Source organism: Canis lupus, chromosome 26, assembly GCF_011100685.1.
Source record: "Canis lupus familiaris isolate Mischka breed German Shepherd chromosome 26, alternate assembly UU_Cfam_GSD_1.0, whole genome shotgun sequence".
NCBI lineage: Eukaryota > Metazoa > Chordata > Mammalia > Carnivora > Canidae > Canis > Canis lupus.
This window is the reverse complement of record NC_049247.1, coordinates 22,120,952-22,148,386: the sequence shown is the minus strand read 5'-3', so window position 1 is coordinate 22,148,386 and position 27,435 is coordinate 22,120,952. Positions and strand designations below refer to the sequence as shown.

The 27,435-nt window shown below is 36.0% G+C and overlaps 1 protein-coding gene across 2 annotated transcripts in view; it reads left to right on the top strand.

Moving 5' to 3' along the window:
• The window catches only part of TTC28 (tetratricopeptide repeat domain 28), a 625,414-nt gene that overhangs the window by 310,610 nt on the left and 287,369 nt on the right, over window positions 1-27,435 (top strand). For both annotated transcript variants that reach the window (XM_038575519.1, XM_038575520.1), the window contains 3 exons: window positions 6,309-6,456; window positions 15,805-16,077; window positions 17,058-17,188. In XM_038575519.1, coding sequence (XP_038431447.1) covers window positions 6,309-6,456; window positions 15,805-16,077; window positions 17,058-17,188 — 552 coding nt within the window. The remainder of the gene's footprint in view (window positions 1-6,308; window positions 6,457-15,804; window positions 16,078-17,057; window positions 17,189-27,435) is intronic.

Here is a 27,435-nt window from a genome sequence, read left to right as displayed (position 1 = left end):
TGGCTCATTCAATTAAGCATCCAACTCTTGATTTCAGCTTGGCTTATGATCCCAGAGTCCTGGGATATAGCCCTACATTGGGCTCTGGTCTCATCAGAGTCTGCTTGTCCCTTTCCTCCCCCTCCTTGTGCTTTCTTTTTCAGTTACAAATAAAATCTTAAAAACAAAACAAAACTGGGCAGCCTGAGTGGCTCAGGGGTTTAGTGCCACCTTCAGCCCAGGGAGTGATCCTAGAGACCCGGGATCGAGTCCCACGTAGGGCTCCCTACATGGAGCCTGCTTCTCCCTCTGCCTGTGTCTCTGCCTCTCTCTCTCTTTCTCTCTGTGTCTCTCATGAATAAATAAATAAAAATCTTTAAAACAAAACAAAACTGATGAGGACATGGGTCTGTGCCTTCATTTTTGTGTATCACATTTTTATGTGATATAATGTATAATTTATAATATATAATAAATATGATAAAGGTAATTTATGTATATTTATATTTTGCTCATATGTCTCATGCCTATTTTAAGTAATAGTCTTTTATTTTCTCATACAAAGCATTCCTGAAGAAGTATATGAAAGTCAGATACGTAATATATTAAGAGGGAAAATACTAAACCAGAGATTGACATGTTTAGTGGGCAGAAAGTGTTAATTCCTAAATAACTAAAAAACAAAATCTCAAATCATACCTTTCCTTTTTAAGAATATTTTTTTCACATTCTCTAATTTTATTCTTTTCATCACAACTGAGCATAGTTAGTTGTTCTGTGTACATCCAGTGATATTAAAGTTTTTCTGCCTTTGGCACCCTGTAATCATTTTCATTTTGACCCAGTTGTGTTAAATTATAGATTAATACTGTTGCTTTTTAAAAATGAGAATTGGCATTCCTATTTTTCCCATTTCTACTCATTTTTAAATAAAATAATAAGGGAAAATTCAGTAAAATAGTTACGTAATTTTTAAACACTCTTGAAAAAGATGGCAATGAGGTGGTAGCAGTGGTATGATTGGTTAGCAGGTATATCACCATGTTATAGATATATTCTTTAGAAAATGTAAAAATCTTCAAACAGTGAAAGACATGAAGAATATTAAAGTATGAGGAAGTACAGATTAACTGAAAGAATATTTGTGAATGCTTGAACTAATAGACTCTATATGTAAGCAAACACAATGTTATGTAGCATTACATATTACATGTATTTGTTCTATATTTTATGTCTTACGTATATACATGTACCCATGAACATAGTAATTTACCTCATCACTCATTTGAGCTGTGAGAGAGTAGGATGTTATGTTATTACCGAGTTTAGTGATATTTTAGAATTGGAAACCACAAATGGAATGTTGAAAGTAAAGGCTTCCAGGTCAGGTCCTTCGTTGCTTCCAGAGATGCTTGGAGGGTGAAGAGCTTACTACTTCCCAAGTTTATTTAGTCTTTGAGTGTTCGTACTTTAAACCTGTTTTAGTCCATCTGGACTGTTATAACAAAATACCATAGACCAGGTGGCTTAAACAACAGACATTTATTTCTCATTGAGAAGTCCAAGATCAAGGTGACAGCAGATTTGGTGTATGGTAAGGGCTCACTTCCTAGTGAATAGATAGGCCATCTCCTTGCTGTGTCCTCACATGGCAGAAGAATAAGAGGGACCTCTTGGTTCTCTTTTATAAGAGCACGAATCTCATTCATGGGGCTCCACTCTCATGACCTCCCTAAAACTCCACCTCCATCACAGTGGGGATTAGGTTTCAACATACTAATTTTGGAGGGACACAAACATTCAGTCCATTGCGAACTCTCTGAAATGAGAGGAATGGCCACATAATAAAAAGCAAATACTAACAGTTTCAACAATAGGGCATAAACTCTTTGGTCATTATTACTGCTGGTTACATTATTATTGCTGAAATATTACCAAACCTTACTATTTTTTTTTTAAATTTTATTTATTTATGATAGTCACATAGAGAGAGAGAGAGAGAGGCAGAGACACAGGCAGAGGGAGAAGCAGGCTCCATGCACCGGGAGCCCGATGTGGGATTCGATCCCGGGTCTCCAGGATCGCGCCCTGGGCCAAAGGCAGGCGCCAAACCGCTGCGCCACCCAGGGATCCCCAAACCTTACTATTAATAAGCAGTTACTGAAGGTAGCAGTCAAGACATTCAGAGTTTTGTTTTTTTTTTTTTTTTTTTAATATTTCCCCTATGGACTGTGAGTTGCTTGAGGGTAAGAGTCCTGACTGTTTCTTTTTATTTATGGTATACATCACAGTGCCTGGTGCTGTAGATTTTTAGGTAATGTTAATGGAAGGAAGTATGGAAACTTATAACCCAGTTGTATTTGTATTATTTGTGAGGTTGTTTAGTAGCATGTGCGGAATAATCATTGAGGGTTCTTTTTTTTTTTTCATTCATTGAGGGTTCTTTGTGGTAAATGACTGCAACACTTGAAACTCTAGGCACCCCACTTTTAGTCCAGTGTATTCACTAACTCCCTTCAAGTTTCTCTTCTTCACTAAAGGTTCAGGTTAAAACCATTGTTCTCAGGGGATGGGTACTCTCAGTAGTGAATCCACGTTGCTTTTCCTTCTCCACCTGTTGCATAACCTGTGGCTAGAATGTGGTGTATGCGAGAGGTTTGCAGAGGTTGCCTGGGCACCAAGTGTTCAACATTGTGCCATGGGCCCCACGTTTGCTTATCATGCTGCACATATACTGCCTCTGCTCAATCTTAAATGATCAAAATGTACTCCTTTCCCAGATGAAATAGCTTCCTGTGAAACCTATGATGGTGAGAGAAAAATTGGTAGCAGGAACCAATAGGGGAGAAGCAGATAGGCCAAGGCAGATCACATCAGTTCTCTTGAAGCTATGGTAAACAGCTGTGAATTTCACCACATTTTGACCATCACTTTGGAAAAGGCTAGCAGAGGATCCTGTGAGTGGCTGCTGCATCTCCCAAGACCTGATAATACTAATTTGTTTTAGTCAGGTGGATCAAATTTTGTCTAGGAGCCTTAAAGTAGTGAGTTCCCAGTTGCAAACAGTCTTTTAGGGAGCAGAGGAGGAGTGAATGAAGCAATGATAGGAATTGAATCATGTTATATTGATAATAGGATATTTGAAATATTTATTGGGCTCCCCTTATATTCTGTCGATCTATAATTTTGTATTCCTATTGTGATTCTTTTCTCATTAACTTATGATCAAAATTTATTGTGTACTTTGTGTCAGGCACACTGTGCTAAATTCTTTTTATTCTATCATAGTAAATTACAGTCCATGTTTTATCACCATCAGTTGAACTCCATAGAGGCATTTCTCTCACAAAAGTATAGATAATTAATTTATGCAGTAAATTGTATATCAGTATGTATATGCAGTAAATATTGTATGGAAAAGTTGGCAGAGTCCCAATCTATGAGTGTGGAACAGGGGTTTGTCAGAGTTTGAACTAATTATGCTTATGTTTATTTTTTTATTTTTTTATGTTTTTTAAAAAATATTTTATTTATTTATTCATGAGAGACACAGAGACAGAGAGAGAGGCAGAGACACAGGCAGAGGGAGAAGCAGGCTCCATGCAGGGAGCCTGACATGAGACGCATCTCCAGGATCACGTCCTGGGCTGAAGTCAGTGCTAAATCGCTGAGCCACCCGGGCTGCCCTATGCTTATGTTTTGACAGGGATACAACTAAGCTTTTAATTGAGGAAATCTTATAGAGTTGAGTTGGGGGTTCCTGAGGGAGCATAAAGGAGGACCAAGGGAGACCTTTGAGCTTTCTCTCCTATATCTCTTTTCAAAATCTTTTGAAGAAAGGAAGCCAGGATTGTGGGCAGCTTAACCAAGTTGTACCTTTTCTCATCCCATTTCTGAATGCCCTAAGAAAACAAAACACACACACTGTTCTTGTGTAACTGCTGTGTAAGCTTGAGACCCTGACTTGCATTTAACACTGAACTTTGGGGGATCCCTGGGTGGCTCAGCGGTTTAACGCCTGCCTTCAGCCCAGGGCGTGATCCCAGAGTCCCGGGATTAAGTCCCACATCAGACTCCCAGCATGGAGCCTGCTTCTCCCTTTGCCTGTGTCTTTCATGAATAAATAAAATCTTAAAGAACCCCTGAACTTTGCCTACCTAGACGGAATAGATAAACCATACTTTTCAGTGATTTCATTGTCAGACAGGGAAAGGAGTTGTTCTTCTGATAATGAATGATAAGGTTTCATTTTAAATATACAAGAAATTACCAAATTCATTGAGACTCATTAGATTTTTGTGTTTTCCTCCCAGTTTTATTGGAGTAACAGCACTATATAAGTTGAAGATGTATAGCATGATTTGGCTTACATGTATTGTAATTGTAATAGAAATGATTGCCACAATAGATTTTTGTGTTTCTTAAAATGTATACCTGAAATCAAAACTATAGACATTTTTTATCTCTCTCCATAAATAATAATAATAATTCACAGATATTTGGTATATATCTGTATATATGTATAATATAAATAGATATACTTTTTAAGTTTATATTTTCTAGAAATGCTATATTAAACTAAACTATATTTTTAGTTGGAATGTGGTAGATATTGCCTCCCGGGTTTTAGAAATCACCTAAAATGTGACATGAAAAGGATAGTGACAAATGTCTATAAAGACATTAAAGATTAAAACAGTGGCTGAGTCCATTGAAAGGAAGTGATCTTATGAATTAGTAATAAAAGTGCATTTACAGGTTATTGTCTTACTAGGATCTGAGTTTTAACAGCTGCTGGTGGTTTAAACTAATAGAAATCTGAATAGCCCATAATTGAGTATTCATTCTGTTTATGGATTGTTTCTTAATAGAAACACTTAATAGTATTACCTATCTTAAATTACTTCAGCAGGGAGTTATAAAAATGAAATAAGATAAGGTAAGTACATATGTTTTGTGTACATGAACAGTGCTCTCTGTGTATGTAATATAAAATAATAAAATTATATATTAAGTTTATTGAGTGGCAGTTTTAGGAGTTGATTGAAACTTCATTTAGATCCCATGAATACAATTTGTGACAATTTCAAAGTCTATTGGACTGAAAAAGTTGAGTGTGTGTTATAAACATATCATAAGGTTATTTAAGTGGAATAGGAGGCCAACTATTTTAGAAACAGATGTCATATAAGCAAGGAGTGTATTAATGTCATTTTAATGTATCATTTAATCAGATACAAGGTCCTTTGGTAGTTATATATTAGTAATACTTTGTTCATTTACTTCTTTTTACTCTGTGTACTTGAAAACAAACTGCATGTCTTAAGACTATTCTAAAATGTAAATATTTTATTAATTTTCTGGTCCTTTCTGCAATGATCTGGAAGGAAGGATGTTTTCTTCTTTTTTTTTTTTTTTTGGATGTTTTCTTTTAATTCGAGTTGGTCATACTAGTTTTTAAACTAATCCAATTAAAGAACCTGGAGGACAATAATCATATTTTGCTTCTGAGTGAAGCACACATATTTTAGATAACAACTTTTAAATATTATGTCTGAAACACCATATTAAATGTAGCCATCTTTTATCATTATTAAAATTATCTTAATAACCATCATACATTGATTTTTCTCTTTAATATATAAAAGGGGAAAATTTGGGCAGCCTGGGTGGCTCAGCGGTTTAGCGCTGCCTTCGGCCCAGGGTGTGATCCTGGAGACCCAGGATCAAGTCCCACGTCGGGCTCTCTGCATGAAGCCTGCTTCTCCCTCTGCCTGTGTCTCTGCCTCTCTCTCTGTGTCTCTTATGAATAAATCAATAAAATCTTTTAAAAAAATTATGTAAAAGGGGAAAATTTGAAATAAGTGGAATTTGAGTGTCTCTCATTTATATTGCATTATGCCAGATACTTTGGTGAGACATAAAGAAATCTTCAAATACCTGTCTTTTTTTTTTTAAATACCTGTCTTTGAAGAGCTTATGTTGTTAAAGATAGGATAAAAAAATATTTTAAAAATAATTTTAGAAAAGCAATTTGTAAATAAATGCCAATGAATGTGGTAGAATTAATAAATGTTCTAAAAGTGAAAAGAGCAAAAGTTTTAAATAAAATTTTCTTGAAAGAAGTAATGCTTACATTTTATGGTATTGGAAGAAATCAGAATTGATTACTGGGTTTTTGAACCAAGACAATCTCCATGAACTAAATAAAAATTAATTAATTAATTAAAACTTGTCTGCTGACCAGTTTTTGTAATCAAGAATCACTACATGCCTTCTTGGAGCATAATGTATAAGTAAAACATGCATTATTTTTTCTGTATTTCCAGGCATACTTCCGACAGGGTGTTGCCCTCCAGTACCTCGGACGTCATGCCGATGCCCTGGCAGCCTTTGCATCTGGACTGGCTCAGGACCCCAAGAGTCTCCAGCTTCTGGTGGGGATGGTAGAAGCTGCCATGAAATCTCCCATGAGAGGTAAATATGATGAAAGTATTTGATATGACAGTAATTTAAAGTAGGGCATTTCTAGCCTTTGAAGACTTTGGACTCAGGCACTGAGAAATGATAGGTTATCAAATTTGCTAAGATTCTGTATTTTCCACAAAGGAAGATCAAGAATCACTGTCAATAGCTGATGTTAATGAGGTGAAATAGGATAGTAGTAAGGCCACCAGCCCAGAAGCTTATGGACCTGGGTTATATTTTTTAATTTCTCATTAACTATATGAATGTGTGTGAATGAATTAACTTCTCTGGATTTTAGGGCTATCTAAAGATTACTTTTTTAAAAAAATGGTTCTAAGATTCTAGACTTCTAAATCACAATAGCTCTATAAGTAAATTGATTTGCTCAGTTGGACCAATATGCCATCTAGAAAAAATCAAATAAGAGAATATAGTAGGCTTTCTGATATTTCAGGAAAGGAAATATGGACCTGACTGTAAGGCTGTGTGTAACATTTTTCAGAGGAACATGAAAAGATTATATTGAATTGAAAGAGAAAAGACAGACACTAGTTATATGGTTGTTACTTCTGTTTCATACCAATAGGTATTCTGGAAGAACAGTGGATTGAAAGTAGTACTGGAGGTTGGAAGAGTTCTAAGGGCCAAAACTGATTGGCTTCACTTTGAGGACATCAATTTTTGTGGCAGCTCTTAGACAGGTTGGGCTGAGAGGGTATAACAGTTACCATCTTTGCAGGGATGGAGACACTAAGGCAGACAGCTAATAATGTTCCATATTAGATTATGTCAAACAGAACTCTGTTTTGTCTCTGAAATGGCATGTTTTTGAATGAACCTAAAAATTTTGATGGCAACATCATTAGACATTTTATCTAGTTTTGAAACATATTTGTGACTTTATAGTTTTAATATATTGACTAGTACAGTACTTGGCTAAGTAAAAGTTTGATGAACTAAATGGGACTCCTATAGTCTCTTGGTGATTTCTAGCTATGAAAAATGTTTTCCTGAAAGTTGAAGGTTGCATGTTTAAAAAAAAAGTGATAAGGAAATCTCTCCTCATGTGATTTTATAACCCCATACAAAGCTGAGTCTTTACTTGTAGGAACCAAATGGCTTTTCCCACTGGGGGACCTGCTGTTAATAAACTCTGACTTAGAGCAGATGTGCTTTGGAGCTGCAGGGCTTGTGGGGGGGAAGTGGACAACAACAACAAAAATCAATCTGTCTCTCCTTGCCGTTTTCTGGCATTTTCTCATTCTTTCCCTATATCCTTCTGCAAGCAATTTACATGGAACATTTTTTTTTTTTTATTTAGTTCATGAAGATATCACTTCTTTATTCTGAGGTGTTTCTGCTGCTGCCTTAGAATACTGGAGTGAATGTGTTGAGATCAGCAGGATCATACTTACCATTTTGCCTTTGAAGCAATTTGTTTAGATAAATGTAAGGAAATCTTCCCTGCACTGCGAGAAATAGTTCAATGCTGCTGTCCCCCTTAGGGTTTTCTGTGCCATGTTCTTTCCCATCTTATACTGAGTGACCTAAGGCTGACCCTGGAGAAAGCTGCATCTTACAGGTGCCTGGAACACTTCAATATTTTCTTCTCTTTCCTTAAGGCAATTTGATTTATTTCATTTATTTTTAGCATTGCCTTTACCACTGTGTCTATTCCAGGTGGGCTTCTCTTATCAACATTTTATAGAGGCGGTTGCTTTGCACAGTGTTGTTCTGTGCATCATCTCACATCTTAATGACCTCTCTTTTTGTCATATGGTTGTAATTCACAAAATCTGTCATCATTGCTGCCCATTTTTTACCCACTGTTTATTTTAGCCTCCTGCAGCTTTCTAAGTTCCTGCTATTGTTGCATAGCTGTGCAGTTTGGTCACTTTACATATAGGTCTGATCTGTTGTATAAATTGTTTTGTTTTGTAATTCTTAAATGCAACAGAGGAAGCTCCCTAGTCCAGGTACTTCTATAAGGAAACAAAGCTCCAGTGATATGCACAGCATCCTTGTGGTTTGACCTTTTGGAGAAGTTTCAAGATTTCATTTTTTTTAAAGGTAGGGCCAACCTACATCAATATGTCTTCGTTCCCAAATACATATGTTATATTTATCCATATTGAAACTTACTGGATTTTTTTACTTGATATTTTGTTACTTGATATGTTGTTGCTTATATTGCTAACTGAATTGTCTGTTTTACTTTATTAAATCATTATGGTTTTACTTGTGTCACCAACCAAGATATCAGTTAAACTATTCCTGTAGATATATTTACATCCTTATATATAGTGTTTATTTCCTTAGATCATTAATGAAAACATAAAAATAAGTATAAATGTAAAATGATATGCTTTTTCATGACCTCTCAAGTTATCCTTTTACTGTTTTCCATTTCTCCTTTTCTGATAGCCTTTCAGCAATTTCAGCTCATTGTATCTTATAAATGTTTATGCAAATTTGCATGGTATAGCATAGTACTACTGCCAACCAAATTCAATAATATAATTACAAAGTGAGATTGAGTTTACCTTTATTCGTTCCTCTAAAGGCGCCAGGGCTGCTTCTTGCTGAGGGTTCTCTTGTGTATATTTTCTCTCCTCCTGTTAATTCGGTAATCTAAAGACTATTACATTTATGGGCTATCACCTGTCGTGGTGTTTCTACTAGCTCCAGAGGTTCCAGGGAAGCTAATTTTATGGAGTGCTGATGGAAAATGGCTGTTGAATGTATAAGCTTTTCTCTCAGGGTCAACTTGGGGCTCACCTTTTATTTGCCTAATTGCCACCCACCCTTGGAGAATTCTTTCCCTCTGATTTTCTTTTAGGTGGCAGTCACTTCACAGGAGGCCTGTTTCTGAAATGTTATTTTAAAAAAAGATTGGAATCTAATCCCAGTGCTGCCATTTGCTGTTTCTCCGACTGAGCAAGGTTGTTTCCTTTCTCTATACCTCAGTCCTTACCTGTAAGAGGGAAATGACAGTATATTGTTTTGAGAATCCATCACTACAAGGCATAAGCTGGCCCTTGCCCATGACCTTCCCTGCTTCAGTGTCATGCACTTCTCACTGAGGAGCACGCATAGAAGCACTGTTAATCCTGCTCTTATATTTATGACAGGCACAGTGCTGTGGGTGTGGAACGAATACCACACCATACATGTGGTCCTCTTGCTGAGCACTCACGGGAGAACTTTGTCTCAGCCCCCAGTGCCAGGAAAGGCTGCATTTCTCCTGACTGTTGCTGTATTTTTATTTAGAAGGTCTGGGAATTTTAGAAATGATCTTTATCCTTTTGCTTTGTCTTCTGTGAAGGATAGAGCCCAATGTCCTGGCCATCTTTAGGAAATGGGCTGGGGCTTATAGTCTGCCTGTCTGTATGCTGAGTTTTTTTTTTTTTTTTTTTTTAATCCTTACTTTCTACTCATTTCTGGCTTCAATATTTTCTACCTTTATATCTATGGAAGGCTTTTTAATCCTTTTGGAACTATATATAGACACGCCTGGGAAAATGTGAAGTGAGTGGCTTAGACAAAGTGCTAAACATGTCAGTTGTTTTTCTTTCTTTTTTCTTTTTTTGAGGAGGGTTAAATTTTACTTTTTTGTATAAACCAAAAGTTTTCTAATGGTGGTAAAATATGTGTAACATAAAATTGACCATTTTAACTATTTTTTAAAATTATATAATTCAGTGGCATTACGTCCATCTACAGTGTTGTGCAACCATCACCACCATCCATCTCCAGAACTTTCTTATCTTCCCAAATTAATACTCTGTACCCATTAAATAATAACTCTCTATTTCCTCTCCCCCCAGCTCATGGCAACTACCATGCTATTTTCTGTCTCTGTGAATTTAACTACTCTAGGTACCTCATATCAGTGGAATCATACGATAGTTTTCCTTTTGTGACAAGCCAAGTGGTTTTTAATTTAGTTGCCTCTTTAAGGAATTAACCTAAGAAAAGGTGAAAATTAAAATTAAATGAATGTTAGGAAACTTACCTCTAAATTTTGTTTTTTTGGGAGTACTTTACCCTCATAATACTTTGCTTACTTTTTTTTTTAAGATTTTATTTATTTATTCATGAGAGACACAGAGAGAGAGGTGGAGACATAGGCAAGGGAAAAGCAGGTTCCCTGGAGGGAGCCTGATGGGGCACTCCATCCCAGACCCCAGGATCATGTCCCGAGCTGAAGGCAGACGCTCAACTGCTGAGCCACCCAAGAGTCCCACTTCCTTACGTTTTATTAGTTGCTGTTCTCTCTTTGGACCACTGTTTGGAGATTCATTTCATAATTGTTTCTGTCAGTCTTCTGGATTTGCAATGCAGTACTCTATTTTAGTGATGTGTCCAAGAATAATTGGTAGTGGTATTACCAGGTTTTTAGGAAAACTGAAGCTTTTAAAATCATGTATGTATGGAAATGTTACAAGGGTAGCTTGGAAGGCTCCAGGTCTTCATAGCATTGTAGACAAATTGAAGTCTGTAAAAACGTTAATTACCTTGAAGGTGATCCATGGGAGACGTGAGTAGAGTAACATTTCTTTGGTATAAGGCACTGTGTCTATTAAATGCATTTATTCCTCAAATTCTATAAAATTTTTTAATTCTAACTATGTCTGAAATGTATCCTTCGTTCTCCATTTGTTTTGTCATTGAAAGTTCAGGACTTTGCTTCTAACTGGTTTTCGTGGCTTTTATTTTTCCTAAACCAGTCCATGTTTTGCTTTCTTCCCAGAATGAATTTTTCTAAAATGTAAGTCTGATTGGTCATTCTCTTATTCATAATTCTATTTTCCCCATTGCTTATGGGGTAGAGGTCAGCCTCCTTAGTATAAGAGATCTTTCCTCTCTTTCATTCTCATCTCCAAGATACCCCCAACTAAAACAACCTGCAGTTCCTGGAAAACACTGGTTTCTTATATCTTCAATTTCTATTTAGATGTTTACTTCCTCTGGAAAGCATTCCTAGACCTATATGGGTAGAGTCAGCACTTTGCTCTGTTGGGGACCCATAGTGCATCCTACCAATGCTAAGAATTCTGGATTGAGAGTTGTATTATTATTTTATATATTACTAAAAAAATGCTGATGTTTAATGACAGAATTCTTTCTTGTCATTTAACTTTTTATTTTATATAAACTGAAAGAGCTCTGTTGGAACCATTTAAATATAGAAGTGACAGATCACTGTGAGGCACCACCATGTTTAAGGATATTAAATCCCAAATCTAAGAATGTTAATATGTGAATAAATGTATATCTCAGAACTGATAAAATATATCTCTTAGCTGAATGAGATTGTTTATTAATAGTCTCTACTACATTCCAACAAGCTCTTCAAATGTCAGGTAGTGTGACTTCGTTCATTTTAAATTCTTAAAGCCTATACATTTTGAAAGCACATAAATGGTATTCAGTGAATGTTGCAGAGGACCTCTACATTCTTACGGAGTTGGTTTAACATTGGCTATTTCATATATCATGCATAGTTTCTAGAAAGAAAAACCTCTTAACAGCTACAGGCTGTCAAATCTGTTTCACCTAGCCTGATAAAATCACAAAATTAGTCCCTATGCTAATAGCCTATTTACTCTAGAATAGGAATTAGAGGAATAGAATAGTAGAGTTGGAAAGAATCTCAGAGAGAGCTAATCTAGCCTATATTTTTAATACATTAAAAAAAAAAAAAACTTGTCCTACCACTTTTAGTGTCAAAAGCATGTATACCTGCTAACTGGAGCTTCTGACTAGTGAGTGTGGGCCAATGAGACATATTTACAGCTGAGAGCAGAGAAATTTGACATCAAAAATTTAAATTTACATAAGGTGAAATAGACTTTTGTGTACTTTTCTGTGCACATATATATCTGTGCACATAGATATACACACATGTATATGCGTGTATATGTTTATGCATACATGTACACAAATATGTATAGACATATACATATCTATAGGATGTATAGATTTATGTAACTATCACCAGAATCACAATCTGTACATTTGACAAAGTGAGGAGATTGAGGCTGTGCGGCTTTGGAATCCAGATCTCTTGTCTTTGGCTGGATATTTTCTCTATTATTCCACATCTGCTTTCTTCCTTATAATAATCTCTGGTCCCTTCAAGCTGGCCTATTCTCCATTGTCTATCAATTCATGTACCTATCTTCTTCTGGCACCTTTGTTTATTTTTTTATTTTTTTTTTTTTGCTTGGCACCTTTGTTTAGAACAGAACTTCTGCCTAAAATACCCTCTACTTTCAGAAACAAAGCGAAGACTTGTCTAAGTCCTATCTACCCTTTCTTTAAGAAATGAAGTTATGTTTCCATGAAGATTTCTGACAACCCTTAATAGTTGTCCCCTTTTCCAAACTCTTATAACATGTACTGCATTTGAGATTGCATTTAATTTATCTGTTAATGTATTTATAGTCTCTTTCCTATATACTGAAAATGGAAATTTGTTCTTTTACCTCTTGTTCCTTCAACTTCATTTTTATTTAGTGAAAATTTGTACAATTGAATATTTCTTTCTTTTGCAGGGGTAGTCTTCCAGGTATTTCCAGTCCTCTAATTGTGGCACTGTTCTCTTTTCTTTCTACCTTTGTGTAGTTTTAGAGGCTCATTTAGAAGGCTCCTTTTTTGGGACACCTGGGTGGCTCAGCGGTTGAGCATCATCTGCCTTTGGCTCAGGGTATGATCCCAGAGTTCCAAGATCGAGTCCCACATTGGGCTCCCTGCATGGTACCTGCTTCTCCCTCTGCCTATGTCTCTGCCTCTCTCTCTCTGCATCTCTCATGAATAAATAAATAAAAATCTTTAAAAAAAAAAAAAAAGAGGGCTCCTTTTTTTGAACTTGGCCATGATTGCTACAGTTAAAAAAAGTCACCAGGTGAGCATGGTATCTTTGTTGGCTATTGATCATTTTGGCTCTGAGTGTCTGAACACTCTTCCTGTTTTGGGAATTCCCTATGTCCTACTTCGGCCTCTTGCCTTCAGATCCTAATTTTCCCATTCTCCTTTGCAGCTGCAACCCACCGTTGAGTCAAGGTTCAAAAAAGAAAGGATAGCACAGAATTTGTTCTGGTGGTGTTTTTTGGCAGTCATGACATCTGTTTTCTAATGGTGCCATTCAATAGTGATGGAGGCAGCAGTGAAAGCTGTGGTGTCCTGTGTTTAGTTGCGACAGTCATGTTGCTTTCATTATGGAGGTTTTGTGGCATGATTTTGACTGAGGGTCTGGAGGTCTGCTTTTTCACTCTTGGCAGTAGCTCCTCAGTGCACTTCTTTTTTTTTTTTTTTTTTTTGTGCACTTCTTTTCTACTTATAACCAGTGAGGATTGATTTTTTTTTTTTTTATTTTTGTCAACAATAAGAATTTTGCCCGGTATGGTATCAGAGCCTAGACTTAGAGCTCTGCAACGAGGTTCTTGTCTCGGTTCTGTCCCAAGCTGTCTGACCTTGAGTGAATCATTTAAATACTTAGATTCACCACATCTAAAATGGGTATTTTCAAGGTCTTTTTAGCTGCGAAATTCTGTTATTTTTGCTTCTGCTAATTGACTGGTGGGATGCTAATGTGATCATCATTGGCAGCCAAACCCAGCAGTGGGTACCACCAAATTCTGCTCACATTTATTTCAGTATGGTACTGTTGTTTTCTATTCTAGTAATTCCTGAGTTCTTGTGCCTGTATTTAACCTTACTGGTTGGCTAGTGTTTACTGGTACTATGTGCACTTGCATCTTGACAGGTATAAAAATGTTCTTTGTTCTCTGTTTAGTGATCTGATTGAAGGGGAAAAATGCTTTAGGCATCAGTAGGTTTCGAGGTTTCTGTGGTAATGTTGATTCAGACGAGAGCTCCTCAGTGTAGAGTTGAAATTCAAAGTCATAAATTGTAAAAATTACATGTTAATGCAGTACCATTGGCTGAGATATTCAAGATTTAAAGAGACCAGCTTTTTAATAGTTTTTTTTTTTAACATATGCACAGTGGAACAACTAATGTGAAATAGTTTTTCAGTAAAGCTAACAAATGTGTTGTAAATGCCGCATCATTGTAAAGTTATAGTCGGTGACTCTGCAATTGTCTTTAAAAAAAGGAGAGAAGGGGGAGAAGGCACTTAGAGGTCATCACATTCAAACCTAGCTTCAGGTAGAAAGAATCTCTGTGGCTTTCTGACTCTTAGTCTGTATCCTTTCCAGATACCATATGAAAATAAAATGAGATCAACATTAATTTTGTTTTCTTTCTTTCCTTAGCAAATTCAGATGATTTTTTTAATGGTTTCATTTGTCACCACAACAAAAACTGGTAATACTTTTTTATTTGGTCATACTGGTCTTAGAAGCAGCAGTAGATACTGGGTTGCAGTGAGGATGATGGTGATTTTGTTGGGAGAGCTTCTTTTATTGCATTTTCCAGGGAAAAGGTAGTTGGAGTTTTATTAATCAGTCATTCAGATTCAGATTGAACAAACATTTTTTGAACACCAGATGTGTTAGGGACTATCACCTATGTGGTAATGGCGAGTTTGGTGTTTTGTTTTGTTTTGTTGGTACGGTTTTATTTATTCATTTGAGAGAGAGAGAGAACATGCACAAGCCAAGGAGAGGAGCAGAGGGAGAGGAAGAAGCAGACTCTCCACTGAGCAGAGAGCCCAATCTGCCTGGCTCAATCTCAGGATCCTGGAATCATGACCTGAGCTGAAGATAGATGCTTAACCTAAGACTGAGCCACCCAATGCCCCAGAAATTGCCCATTTTCAATTTGATGCCCATGTTGTGCCAGTTACTATGGAATTATTTTAAAGCATTAAACATTCTATAGCAGTCTTCAGATTTAGCTGGGGAAATGTCTTCAAAATGAACACACGTGGAATAATTCTAAAATGGTTAAGGGTCAAACTGCAATACTTTCTATAAAAATGCAGCAGAAATTTAGGTACAAGAAATCAGATAGGCTGGAGAGCCTGAGGATACCATATGGTGGAGTCAGAACCTGAGGGATGTGCTTGTAAGATTTTGAGAGGACAGCAGGACAGAGGAGGAGAATTATTCAAGGAAAGTGATGTGTCATACTCAAAGACCAGAAGGGAAGGTGAATGTGGCTTAAGCATGTGCAGTGGGGAGAAGGAGGTTACCTACCAGACTGAGGGTGGGGTTATGGAATCCTATGGATAGGTGGACACTGAGAGTGGTGCTGGATTAAAGGTTGAGGAACTTATATTTGAAATGGTCCATAAGAGATATGATACACATTTGCTTCTAGAGCATACTATAAAAGATTGTTTTGTATATCATCTATGTTCTCTTGTTTCCTTCTTTTTTCCCCCAGATTCCCTCGAGCCCACTTATCAGCAGCTTCAGAAAATGAAACTGGACAAGAGCCCCTTTGTGGTTGTGTCTGTGGTTGGACAGGAACTCCTGACAGCTGGCCATCATGGGGCCTCTGTGGTTGTCTTAGAAGCTGCTCTCAAGATTGGCACCTGCAGCCTCAAACTGAGAGGTTCTGTTTTCTCTGCCCTGAGCAGTGCTTACTGGTCTCTTGGAAACACAGAGAAGAGTACCGGATACATGCAACAGGACTTGGATGTAGCCAAGACCTTAGGTAGGGTGGCTTCTGTCTTTTATTTCAGTACAGAAAGGAAAATAAAAAAGCTGATTAACCTGACATGGATGGGAATAACATATGCAATGAAAAGTGAGTGTGTCTCTAGTATATTGTGTTTTAGAGTACTTAGGGCCTTTCTTATAACAAAATACCAAAGCTCCCGAAAGGCCAAGATATGTGGATTAACATATTCATTGCCCTCTTCAGAGATTTGGGCTCACAGATCTAATATCCCAAATGATAGTATTGATGGGTGAATCTCTCATCTTAATTTTAATTTTTGCTTACCATAGAATGCATCAGCATTTTGTTAGAGGTAATAGTACAGTGCAGTGGTTGAGTGTGGCCTGTGGGGCTAGATGGCTGAGTTTAGAATCCTGGCTCTGCTACTTACTAGACATATGATCTTCTGTAAGTTGCCTCACCTCTCTGTGCTACCATTTCCTCATTTGTAAAATAAGTGTGGCTTATGATTATGATCATTGTTACAGTGATTATTCAGTGACTTGCAGCATTGCAGTAAGAGAAGAGATATAGTAAATCTATCATCAGCACACTTGTAAAGAAGCAATATATCATAGTAGGTTTAGTTATTATTTTTTATTTTTTATTTTTCATAGTAGGTTTAGCTAAATGACTGAATCAACAAGCTGATGGTTGTTCAGAACCAGAGGTCATTAGCAGAGCATTGAGGTGACTCATAGCTTGTTTGTGTCAAGGTCTTTAACCTCTAATTTCCAGGATACCTATGTCCTTGAACGTAGTTGTATGTTATAACAACAGTTACTGTCCAGAGATTTAATTCTAGTACCATAACTTACTATAGAGAGTCTCATAGAAGATGAAAATACTTTTCTAAAAGAAGACAAAGAAAATATTAGTCAGTAAATCTGTTAATTAAATTAAGATGGGCATTATAAATTATAATTAACACTATAACTTAGAGAAATTTTATCTTTTTTTAAAATCCAACTCAGGTGACCAGACAGGAGAATGCCGAGCTCATGGGAATCTGGGCTCTGCATTCTTCTCCAAAGGAAATTATCGGGAGGCTCTCACTAACCACAGGCATCAGTTGGTGCTCGCCATGAAACTCAAGGATCGAGAGGTAGGAAGTTTACCTGTAGACCAAAAACATTTTTTTTGAAACATGGAAACCTTTTTGCTGTTCAAAATGTTTCAGGTACCCTAAAATATTATTTTTAGAAGTTGATAATCATTGCCTCCATCTTTAATCAATGATCTGGTGTTGAATGTCTACCATATATAGACCTTGGAGGTATAGAATTGAATAAGACTTGGTCCCTGACCTCAAGATCTAACAGCTTGCATTGTTCAGATGCATGGCTCTTTTTCTATTCAAATATGAAGGAAAGAGACCCATTAAAAATTAACAAAAAACTGTATCTTCATGATATATCCATTAAATTAAATGAGCACACATTTACTTTATTTGAGATGGACTATTATTACTGCAAACTCTTCATGTTATTTCTTTGGTGGATTTTTAACTCAGGTAGTAGAAGCATATTAAGTCTGACTGAGAGACCTGAATTATAATGATTAAGAATATCATCCTATCTTTATTAGAGAAATGGAATATAATATTCTCAGAGCGTTGATATCCAGTAGATGCAGCCTGATAAGAAAGTGCCTGCAAAGTGGAGAGAGGGTGGGGTTTAGAGTGAAATAGACCCAGATTGGAATCCCTGCTATAGTGCTTTCTGGCTCTGGGATCTTAGGGAAATTATTACTTAGCTCCTCTTTACCTATGTTTTCTTAGAAAATAATGATCATATTTATTCCATATACTGTTGTGATAGGATTATAAATTATATATATATATATATATATATATAAAGTACCTATAATGGTAGTTGGAATTCCATAAAGGGTAGCTTCTAATATCATATTATTTTTTTTAATATCATATTATTAACAAGGAAAAGAAGGGTAATAGAGGCAACAACAAACTTATGAATCAGTCTATATATTGGGAAATGTATTTACTTACATCTTAGAATTTCACTGTGGGACATTATAGAAATTAATTTTTTGATTTCAATGACTTAGCATCTTTGAGTCTCTAAAACATGGTCAGTTACTAGGAAGGAATTGGGGAAGAAAAAAGCCTTTGTTTTAATGGTGTGTTGGAATCTCCCCTTAGGAAGGGGAAGAGACTTCCTTAAAGTCTCTCATTACATGGGTGTCAGAGAAAAGCCTTTGAAAGCTGCCAAAGTATATCGTTCAAGTGAGATGGACTTCAGGTGATTCTATTCTCAAGAGTGTTACCTAAATACTTTTCTCTATTTACTCTTAGTTTACAAACAATTCTTATAAGCCAGATTATCTGACTTTTTGATGTTAAGAGAATGAAAAGAGGGATCAGACTTATAGACACAGATATATTGATGGCATTAGGTGACAGCCAGGTTTAAGAACTAAAACAGCTAAGTTGCTTAGATAGGGCCATTTGGTGAAGGCTCAGATGACCATAAATATGTCAAAAACTGCATTTATAGGGGCAGCCCTGGTGGCTCAGCGGTTTAGCACCACCTTCAGACCAGGGCGTGATCCTGGAGACCTGGGATCGAGTCCCATGTTAGGCATCCTGCACGGAGCCTGCTTCTCCCTCTGCCTGTGTCTCTCATGAATAAATAAATAAAATATTAAAAAAAAAAAGAGGGCAGCCTGGGTGGCTCAGCGGTTTAAGCACCTGCCTTCTGCCCGGGGTGTGATCCTGGAGTGCCAGGATCGAGTCCCACATCAGACTCCCTGCATGGAGCCTGCTCCTCCCTCTGCCTGTGTCTCTGTCTCTCTCTCTCTGTGTGTGTCTATCATGAATAAATAAATAAAATCTTAAAAAAAAAAGAACTGCATCTCTATTTTCCTGACCATTGGGATGCATATATATTAGCGCAATTACTACATGGGGTAGAAAGACTTGAAATTAGGACATAGGATTATCGTAGGTATTAAAAAGGAGAAGCGAAAATTTTCTGCCTTCCCTATTTTTAATAGTGTAATTTTCTTTAGTCTGTGTTTTCTGAGTTTTATAAACCTTTGCTGTACAATAAGTTATTAAGGAATCATTGATTATAGGGATAGAAGGGACTTTGAGATAATATTGGAGCCAGTTTCCTCCCCAAATCTTCTCTTCTTTGAATTTCCACCTTCTTTGAATTTCCACCCTGTCTCCCCCCCCCCCCCCCCCCCATCGGCCTCTATTTAACCATTACTACAGTAGTTCACCAGCCTGCCTATTGGGAACCCCTCCTTATGTATAAGTAAGACTGATTTTGACCCTCTGGGATTAGAAAGAGAATGTTCAGCTACCATAATTAATGGACTGTGGCCTCTCCTTTTCCAAGGTGAAAATCTCATTAATTTTTTCCCATTAATTTTCTCTTCAAAGTTTCTCATTATCAAAACTTGAATAATTTTTACAATCCTCTTCTGACTGTTCCCCTTTCACTGTTGCCATTATGGTTGCTGGGTTAGCCATAGGCTGGCCAAGGCAGAAACCTTCTTTTGGGATGTTCTTTCTAGAGCATGCTTCTGCTCTGTGTTGACATATTTATCTGATTTCTAAACTGACCTGTAGAATTTCTCTTTTTTCTCACTGTGTCTCTTCAGTTGTATTTGCTTCTGGAATCATACAGTACCATTCATTTTCTTGAGATTTTAATGTAATTTTCTTTTCTCTTAATTTTAAAGGTTGTATTTGAGTACTGCTGCTTGTACATCTGCATTTAACTGGAGATCTTTATTTCCACATCCCTGAAAATAGCCAATAATTGTTAAGACTAGAATTAATATTGGTCCAGAACTTAAACGGACATAGAAAATGCCTAGTAGGAACTATTGCAATATATGTATTTCATCCAGTTTCAAAATTTTGCTTGGCCAGTCTTCTGTGATGTAATTTATTAACATGCTATGCATATGTTAGGTGTTCATAAAGTACTGTGCTGAGGATTCTGGGCCTGGGCAGTAGGTGTGGGGTCACTCCCCTTGAGGAACTTATATTGTCTTAGAGACAGAATTTAATATAACACAAATATTAAAACAATGTTTCTGCAATAAATAATGAACATTGTCTTTAATCACTGCCAAGATTCTTGGATTCCAGAGGAGACAGAGATTGGTAGAGACTTGTGAGAGCTTTGTGAAACAGGTGGAACTCAAGTTGTTCCTTAAGTGAGATGTAGAAATTGGCAAGCAGGTTCTGAAATCTGGTTAGCATATCAGTCATGTTATCCCTCATATCACTCATGAAGGATGAGATAGTTCAAACCATTAGCAAAGGTCAGGTCCTATTTTCTACTATCCTATTTGTTAAGGTCACAGACTTAGTTTTTTAATAAGATAAGAGTTGTTAAAAAAAATGTAAGAGTTGTTAGTTTTATCTAGTTATATAAAAAAATCATGAAAATAACCAACCATAAGCCTACCATCCTTTTGATATTTTGGGTATGATCTTTTGGTCATATGTATACCTATCCAAACAAAAATTGAGATCCTATTGTGGTACGTTTATAACTTGTTTTTTCCTTAATATTTTCACATTTTTGTATTTTATTAAATGTTCTACTGAAAGTCTTATGGTTTTAGCACAAATTATTTTGTCTATACCTCTTCCATAATGCATTTAGTTTGCTTCAAAATTTTTGGTATTATAAAATATGGAAAAAATCTTTGTAAATAAATCTTTGATCATATCTCTCATCATTTCCTTTGGCTAGATTATTAAAAGTGGGCTTGCTTGGAAAAAAAGTATTAAGGCTTCTGATCCTACTAAACAGCTCTCAGAAAGGCTATGTATGTTTTCATTCCTACCAGCAATGTATCAGATATTCCATTTCCCTGGACTGGCCAACACTAGGCATTACTAAATAATAGATAAAATAAAAAGTCAAATTGATAAGTAAAAAAAAAAAGTGACATCTTACTGTTTTACTTTGAATTTCTTTGATCACTGTTGGGGCTATTTTTTAAAAAGTTTAATATACTTATTAGAGAGAGGCAGAGGGAGGGGTAGAGGGGAAGAATCTCAAGCCGACTCCACTCTAAGTACAGAACCCCATGGGAATCAATCTCATGATCCTGAGATCGTGACCTGAGCCAAAATCGAGAGTTGGATACTTAACTGACTGAGCCACTCAGGCACCCGAGGGATGACTATTTTTAAAAATATCTTTCATAAAGAACTTTAATACTCATCTTATTTTTCTGTTGTGATGTTGGTTATTTCCTTTTTTTAATGTTTTTTTGATGTTCATTATTTTATATTGATTTAATCCTGGACCTTGCTATGTCAGCCCAGTGAGCTATTGGACAATTTGTGTTCTAATGCATAGTTTTAATTATTGTTGCTTTATTATGCATTTTACATCTGCTACAAGTTTCATAACATTAATTCTTTTAAAAAAATGTCTAGAATATCCTTATCTCCCCTCACTACCCCCAAATAAACTTTAAAATAATTTTGTCAAAATTTGGATATTCTCCCATTGGTATTTTTGTTGAGCTTTACATATTAATTACGGGTAAATTTATATATTTTTATTTTATTTTATTTTATTTATTTTTAAAAAATTTATATCTTTTTAATAGTCGATCTTCTACTCAGGAGCCTGATCTGTTCTTGCATTTCACCTTTTATGCTCTTTGGTGATCTGCACTTTTAGGGAGAGTTTTTCCATATTTATTTATTTTTGTTTGAGTATAGTTGACATACAATGTTATATTAATTTCAAGTGTACACATAGTAGTTCAACAAGTTTATATGTTATGCTCTGCTCACAACAAATATAGCTACCATTTGTCACCATACAGTGCTATTACAATATCATTGACTATATTCCCTATGTTGTGACTTTTATTCCTGTGACTTATTCATTCCATAACCAGAAGCCTATCTCCCACTTCCTTTCACTTATTTTTCTCATCCTCTCACCTTCCTTCCCTATGGCAACCATCAGTTTGTTCTCTGTATTTATAAGTCTGATTTTGCTTTTTAATTTTTCTTTCTTTTTTTTTCTTTAAAGAGAGAGAGAAAAGTGGGGAGGAAAAGGGAGAGAAAGAACCTTTAGTAGTCTTCACATCCAGCATGGAAGTTGACATAGGGCTCAGTCTTAGAACTCTGAGATCATGACCTGAGCCAAAATCAAGAGTTGGATTCTTAACCAACTGAGCCATCAAGGCACCCCCATTCATTTGTTTTTTTTTAGATTCCGCATTTGAGTGAAATCATATGGTATTTATCTTTCTCAGTCTGACTTATTTCACTTAGCATAATACCTCCTAGCCCTCTTGTCACAAATGGCATGATCTCATTTTTTTTTTATTTTAATGGCTGCATAAAAACAAAGCTGGAGATATCACAGTTCCAGATTTTAAGATATATTATAAAGCTGTAGTAATCAAAACAGTGTGGTACTGGCACAAAAATAGACACATATATCAATGAAACAGAATAGAGAACCCACACTTAAATGGCCAATTAATGTATGACAAAGGAGGCAAGAATATAAAATGAGAAAAAGATAGTCTCCTCAAAAATGGTACTGGGAAAACTGTATATAGAAGAATGAAATTAGATCATTTCTAACGCTGTATACAAAAACAAACTCAAAATGGGTTAAAGGCCTAAATGTGTCCTAGACCTAAATGAATCCTAGAAGAGAACATCAGCAATAATTTCTCTGACTTCGGCCACAATGGTTTTCTAGACATGTTTCTTAAGGCAAGGGAAACAAAAGCAAAAACAGAAACAAAAACAAACAAAACCCATTTGGACTACATCAAAATAAAAAGCTTTTGCACAGAAAAGGAAACCATCAACAAAACAAAAAGGCAACCTACTGAATGGGAGAAGATATTTGCAAATGATATATCTGATATGGGGTTAATATTCCAAAATATATAAAGAACGTACACAAGTCAACACCAATGAAACAAATAACCCATTTTTTCCTCTGAGTATTTAATATATCTTGTTGGAAATAGGACATTTTTTTCCAACATATATAGGTTTTTAAAATTAGATACTGGTGGGGGCACCTGGCTGGCTCAGTCAGTAGAGCATGCAACTCTTGATTGTGGGGTTGTGAATTTGAGCCCCATCTTGGATGTGGAGATTACTTAATAATATTGTAAGGAAACAAAACAAAACTAGGTATTGATGGTATATAGAAAAGGTGTTTGTTTTATATGTTTTGCATGTTTTGACCATGTGAAAATTCTCTCATAGCTCATAATTTTTTGTTGATTCTTGTAAATTTTCTTGTAATAGGATTTTTTTTGTTGGAAATAATGATAGTTTTGTGCATTTGTTTCCTTACATTATCCCTTTTTTTCTTCTTAATTACTGCACTGGTTAGAACTTTGAGAACTCTCCCCAAAAGAATCACTCTTCCTCTTGAGTACAAGAAGTTCAGAGAATGTACTTTTTATAACTATCCTATTCTTTTTTTTTTTTAAGATTTTATTTATTTATTCATGAGAGACAGAGAGAGAGAGAGAGAGAGAGAGAGGGAGAGGAAGAGAGGCAGAGACATAGACAATGGGAGAAGCAGCCTCCCTGCAAGGAGCCCGATGCAAAATTTGATCCCAGATCCTGGGATCACACCCTGAGCTGAAGGCAGACACTCAACTGCTCAGCTACCCAGGCTTCCCTATAATTATCCTATTCTTACATTGTATCTGTGACCTCAAATTGTACCTTGGTTTCCCTCTTGCATTATTTTAATATTGAAATAAAATAATAGAAAACTGCCTTTTGAAACAAAAAGTAACCACTCTGAATGCTGTGACTGTAAGAATAACAAGCTATATCTTTCTGCATTTTATATCTTTGGCTATAGTACACTTTAATATTGTCCCAAATAGTGATATAGCAGCCTGGAACCACTTTGTCCACTTACCTTAAAAAGCAATAGGTTGGGACACCTGGGTGGCTCAGTGGTTGAGCATCTGCCTTTGGCTCAGGGCATGATCCTGGGGTCCTGGGATCGAGCCTCACATCAGGCTTCCTTCATAGAGCCTGCTTCTCTCTCTGCCTATGTCTCTGCCTTTCTCTCATGAATAAATAAAAAAAAAATTTTTTTTAAAAAGGCAATAGGTTTTTCTTTTATACAGTTAGTTACTCTCTCAGATACTTAATAGGGGAGGTGATACCTTCTCCATAGGAATTTTTCATTCTAACTAACCTTCTGTCTGCTTTAATGGTTTGAAAATTAATTTCAGGTTCCCACAGAGACTTTCCTATGAGCCAATATTAATTGTCAGAAGAGTGCATAAATTATGATGTATTAGCGATGTTGTTCTGTATCCAGGAAATCTGATATGCAAATATGCTGATGACTCTGAAGGTTTTTTTATCAGTCTGATTTCTCTCCTGAGCGTCATATTTCTTTATCCAGCTGCCTCCTTGACACCCACCTTTGATTCTGTATGCCTAACTTAGCCCTTAGTCTATGCCTCTTTCTGCCTTTGCTGTTTGTCCTGTTGTTCAAGCCACTTGAATTTCATGTTTGGCTTATTACTGGGTTTTCTTTCTGGCAACCTCTTTTCTGCCTCCTGCTTTACACTGTGCCATCTTTTGCCTGGACCCTTGCAGAACTTCCTGAACTTTCTAACATGTACTCTCCTAAAAGTAAAGAGGAGAGGGTGTCTACTACTTGGACCTATGAGCATAGCCTGAAATTGCTGCCATAAGTAGGTAATTTCTTTCAAGTATAGTGCAGTGTGGTTGAGAGTATGAACTTAGATAATAGACAAACTTGAACTTTGGCTTATTATCATGTAATCCTGAAAATTATGTAAACTCTTCTAAGTGTGATGGATATGGAAGTTGTTTCCAATTTTTGGCTATGAAAAAGCTGCTAATAAACATTCTTGTATATATCTTTTGGGAAACATCAGCACTTACATCTGTTAAGCATTTGGTCATATATGTATTTAGATTTATTAGATTTTCTGAAAAAAAATCTGAAATCTTAGTTTTCTGAAATAGTTGCACCAAGTTATATCATCAGCAGTGTAAGGGATTGTGAAGCTTTAATAGCAGATATAGAAAAAGAAAAAGAACAAGGCATAAGGAAACACCAATATCTGAGTAGATAAGTCTGTATGTGTAGTTAGATGGAGGAAGTGATTATAATAGCTACTACTATACTTATTGTTGTAAGGATTAAACGAGTTCATATAAGTGTTTCCTTATCACAGTGCTTGAGACACAATAAGAATTCAAAAATGGTGCTACTGTTATTATTAGCATTATCATTGTCACCATCATTTAAATGATTCATATGCAGTTGCATATGCCTATGTAATATCAGAGCTTAATTCAGTGTAAAATTGTTTTCCACCAGATAGTCCAGTAAACTGAACATACTTGGAAAAAGTGATATTTATTCGTTAGGTAACTTTGCATACCTCTTGTCACACTGGAGAATGTAAATATTGTAATTTGTGAAATCTGTTTTAGCTCTGCCCTTATTTTAGTTTCTTCTCAATTTGATCCATCACCTACAGAGATCTTTGAGTTATCCCTTGAAAATTTAGTTCTGATCATGCAGTTTTCCTGCTTAAAAGCCTTTGACAACTTTCTCAGGCCTTCAGAATAAAGTCCAAACACCTTCATAATCTTTTCCCGTTATTCTGTATGGCATACACTGTATCATCTGTTCATACAAGTCTACTTGCCATACTTTGTTAAACATGCCTTATACTTTACCCTCAGTATCTTTACTTGTTCTAGGCCCTCTGTGTAGAGGACCCTATCTTTGACCCCTCAGCAAGGTTTTCTTTATTCAAGTTTCATTAAATCGTCTCTGAATCATGAAAGCTCTGTTTTTTCAATTTTTATCTTTTTTACCCATTATCATACAATGTTGATGAATCCTGATTTACCAATCCATTTATTTTAATGGTTAGTGCCTTTTGTATTCTATTTAAAAAAATATTTGTGTATCCCAATATCATGAAAATGTTCTTCTGTGATGCCTTAGTTAACCTTTTGCATTTAGGTCTCCTGCCTCTTGGAATTTACATTTGTGTTTGGTTTGGGGTAGGGATCAAAGTTCAGCTTTTTCTTGCATCTGAATCTCCAATTGATCCAGTACTGTATATTCCATAAGACTGCACTGTGTGCTACTTTTGTCGTAAGTCAGGTATCAGGTATATAAAGGGACTCTCTGAAAATGAGTGGGAAATATCAGAGAGGATGATAGAACATGAGAGACTCCTAACTCTGGGAAATGAACAAGGGGTAGTGGAAGGGGAGGTGGGGGGAGGATGGGGTGACTGGGTGACAGGCACTGAGAAGGGCACTTGACAGGATGAGCACTGGGTGTTATACTATGTGTTGGCAAATCAAACTCCAATAAAAAGATACACATACGCAAAAAAATAAAGGGACTCTCTTTTCTGCACTGTTGATCTCATTGTCTATCTTTATACCAATAGCACATTGCCTAATTATTGCAGCTTTTTAATGAGTCTGGAATTCTAATCAGGTAATTCTAGTAGCTTTGTATTTCTTCAGATTGCTTTGACTATTCCAGGTTCTTTACATTTATATACATTAAATAAACATAGACTCAAACATCCTGTTGAAATTTTGGTTGGGATAGTATTGAGTCTTTAAATATATTTGAATCTTATAGTCCATGACCTTGGTATATTTCTCCATTTATGTAGGGCTTGTAAAATCTGTTTCAGCAATGTTTTATAGTTTTCAGTGTAGAACTATTGCATATCTTTCTATAGTTTTATTGTTAGGTTTTAGGTGTGTGCATGTGTACATGTGTATGCTATTATAAATGATATTTTATTTTTTCTTTTAATTCAGTAGTATTTTATTTTATTTATATTAAAATTATAGTGTAATTAACATACATGTTATATTAGTTTCAAGCATACAATATAGTGATTCAGCTATTCTATATGTTACTCAGTGTTTATCACAATAAGTATACTCTTAATCCCTTTCACCAATTTCACCCACCTCCCGACCCACCTTCCCTCTAGTAACCACCAGTTTGTTCTTTGTTGTAAATGATATTTTAAAATTTTATTTTTTCCTGCTTCTCTTCCTGGACCCAGATATTCAACAACTCTTGGAATAGGTTTACTTGCTCAGCCACTTATATTCCCATACTACTTTGTTTTTTATGTCTATATATTTTTACCATTATATAAGTAATATATGAGTTAGTTACTGATGTAAAAGATTAAAACATTGTCCTTTCCGGAAATAACTTCTGTTACCAGTTTGAAGTATTTCCTTTCTAGATTTACACTATCTACTGTGGTAGCCACTACTGTGTGTGGCTGTTGAGCATTTAT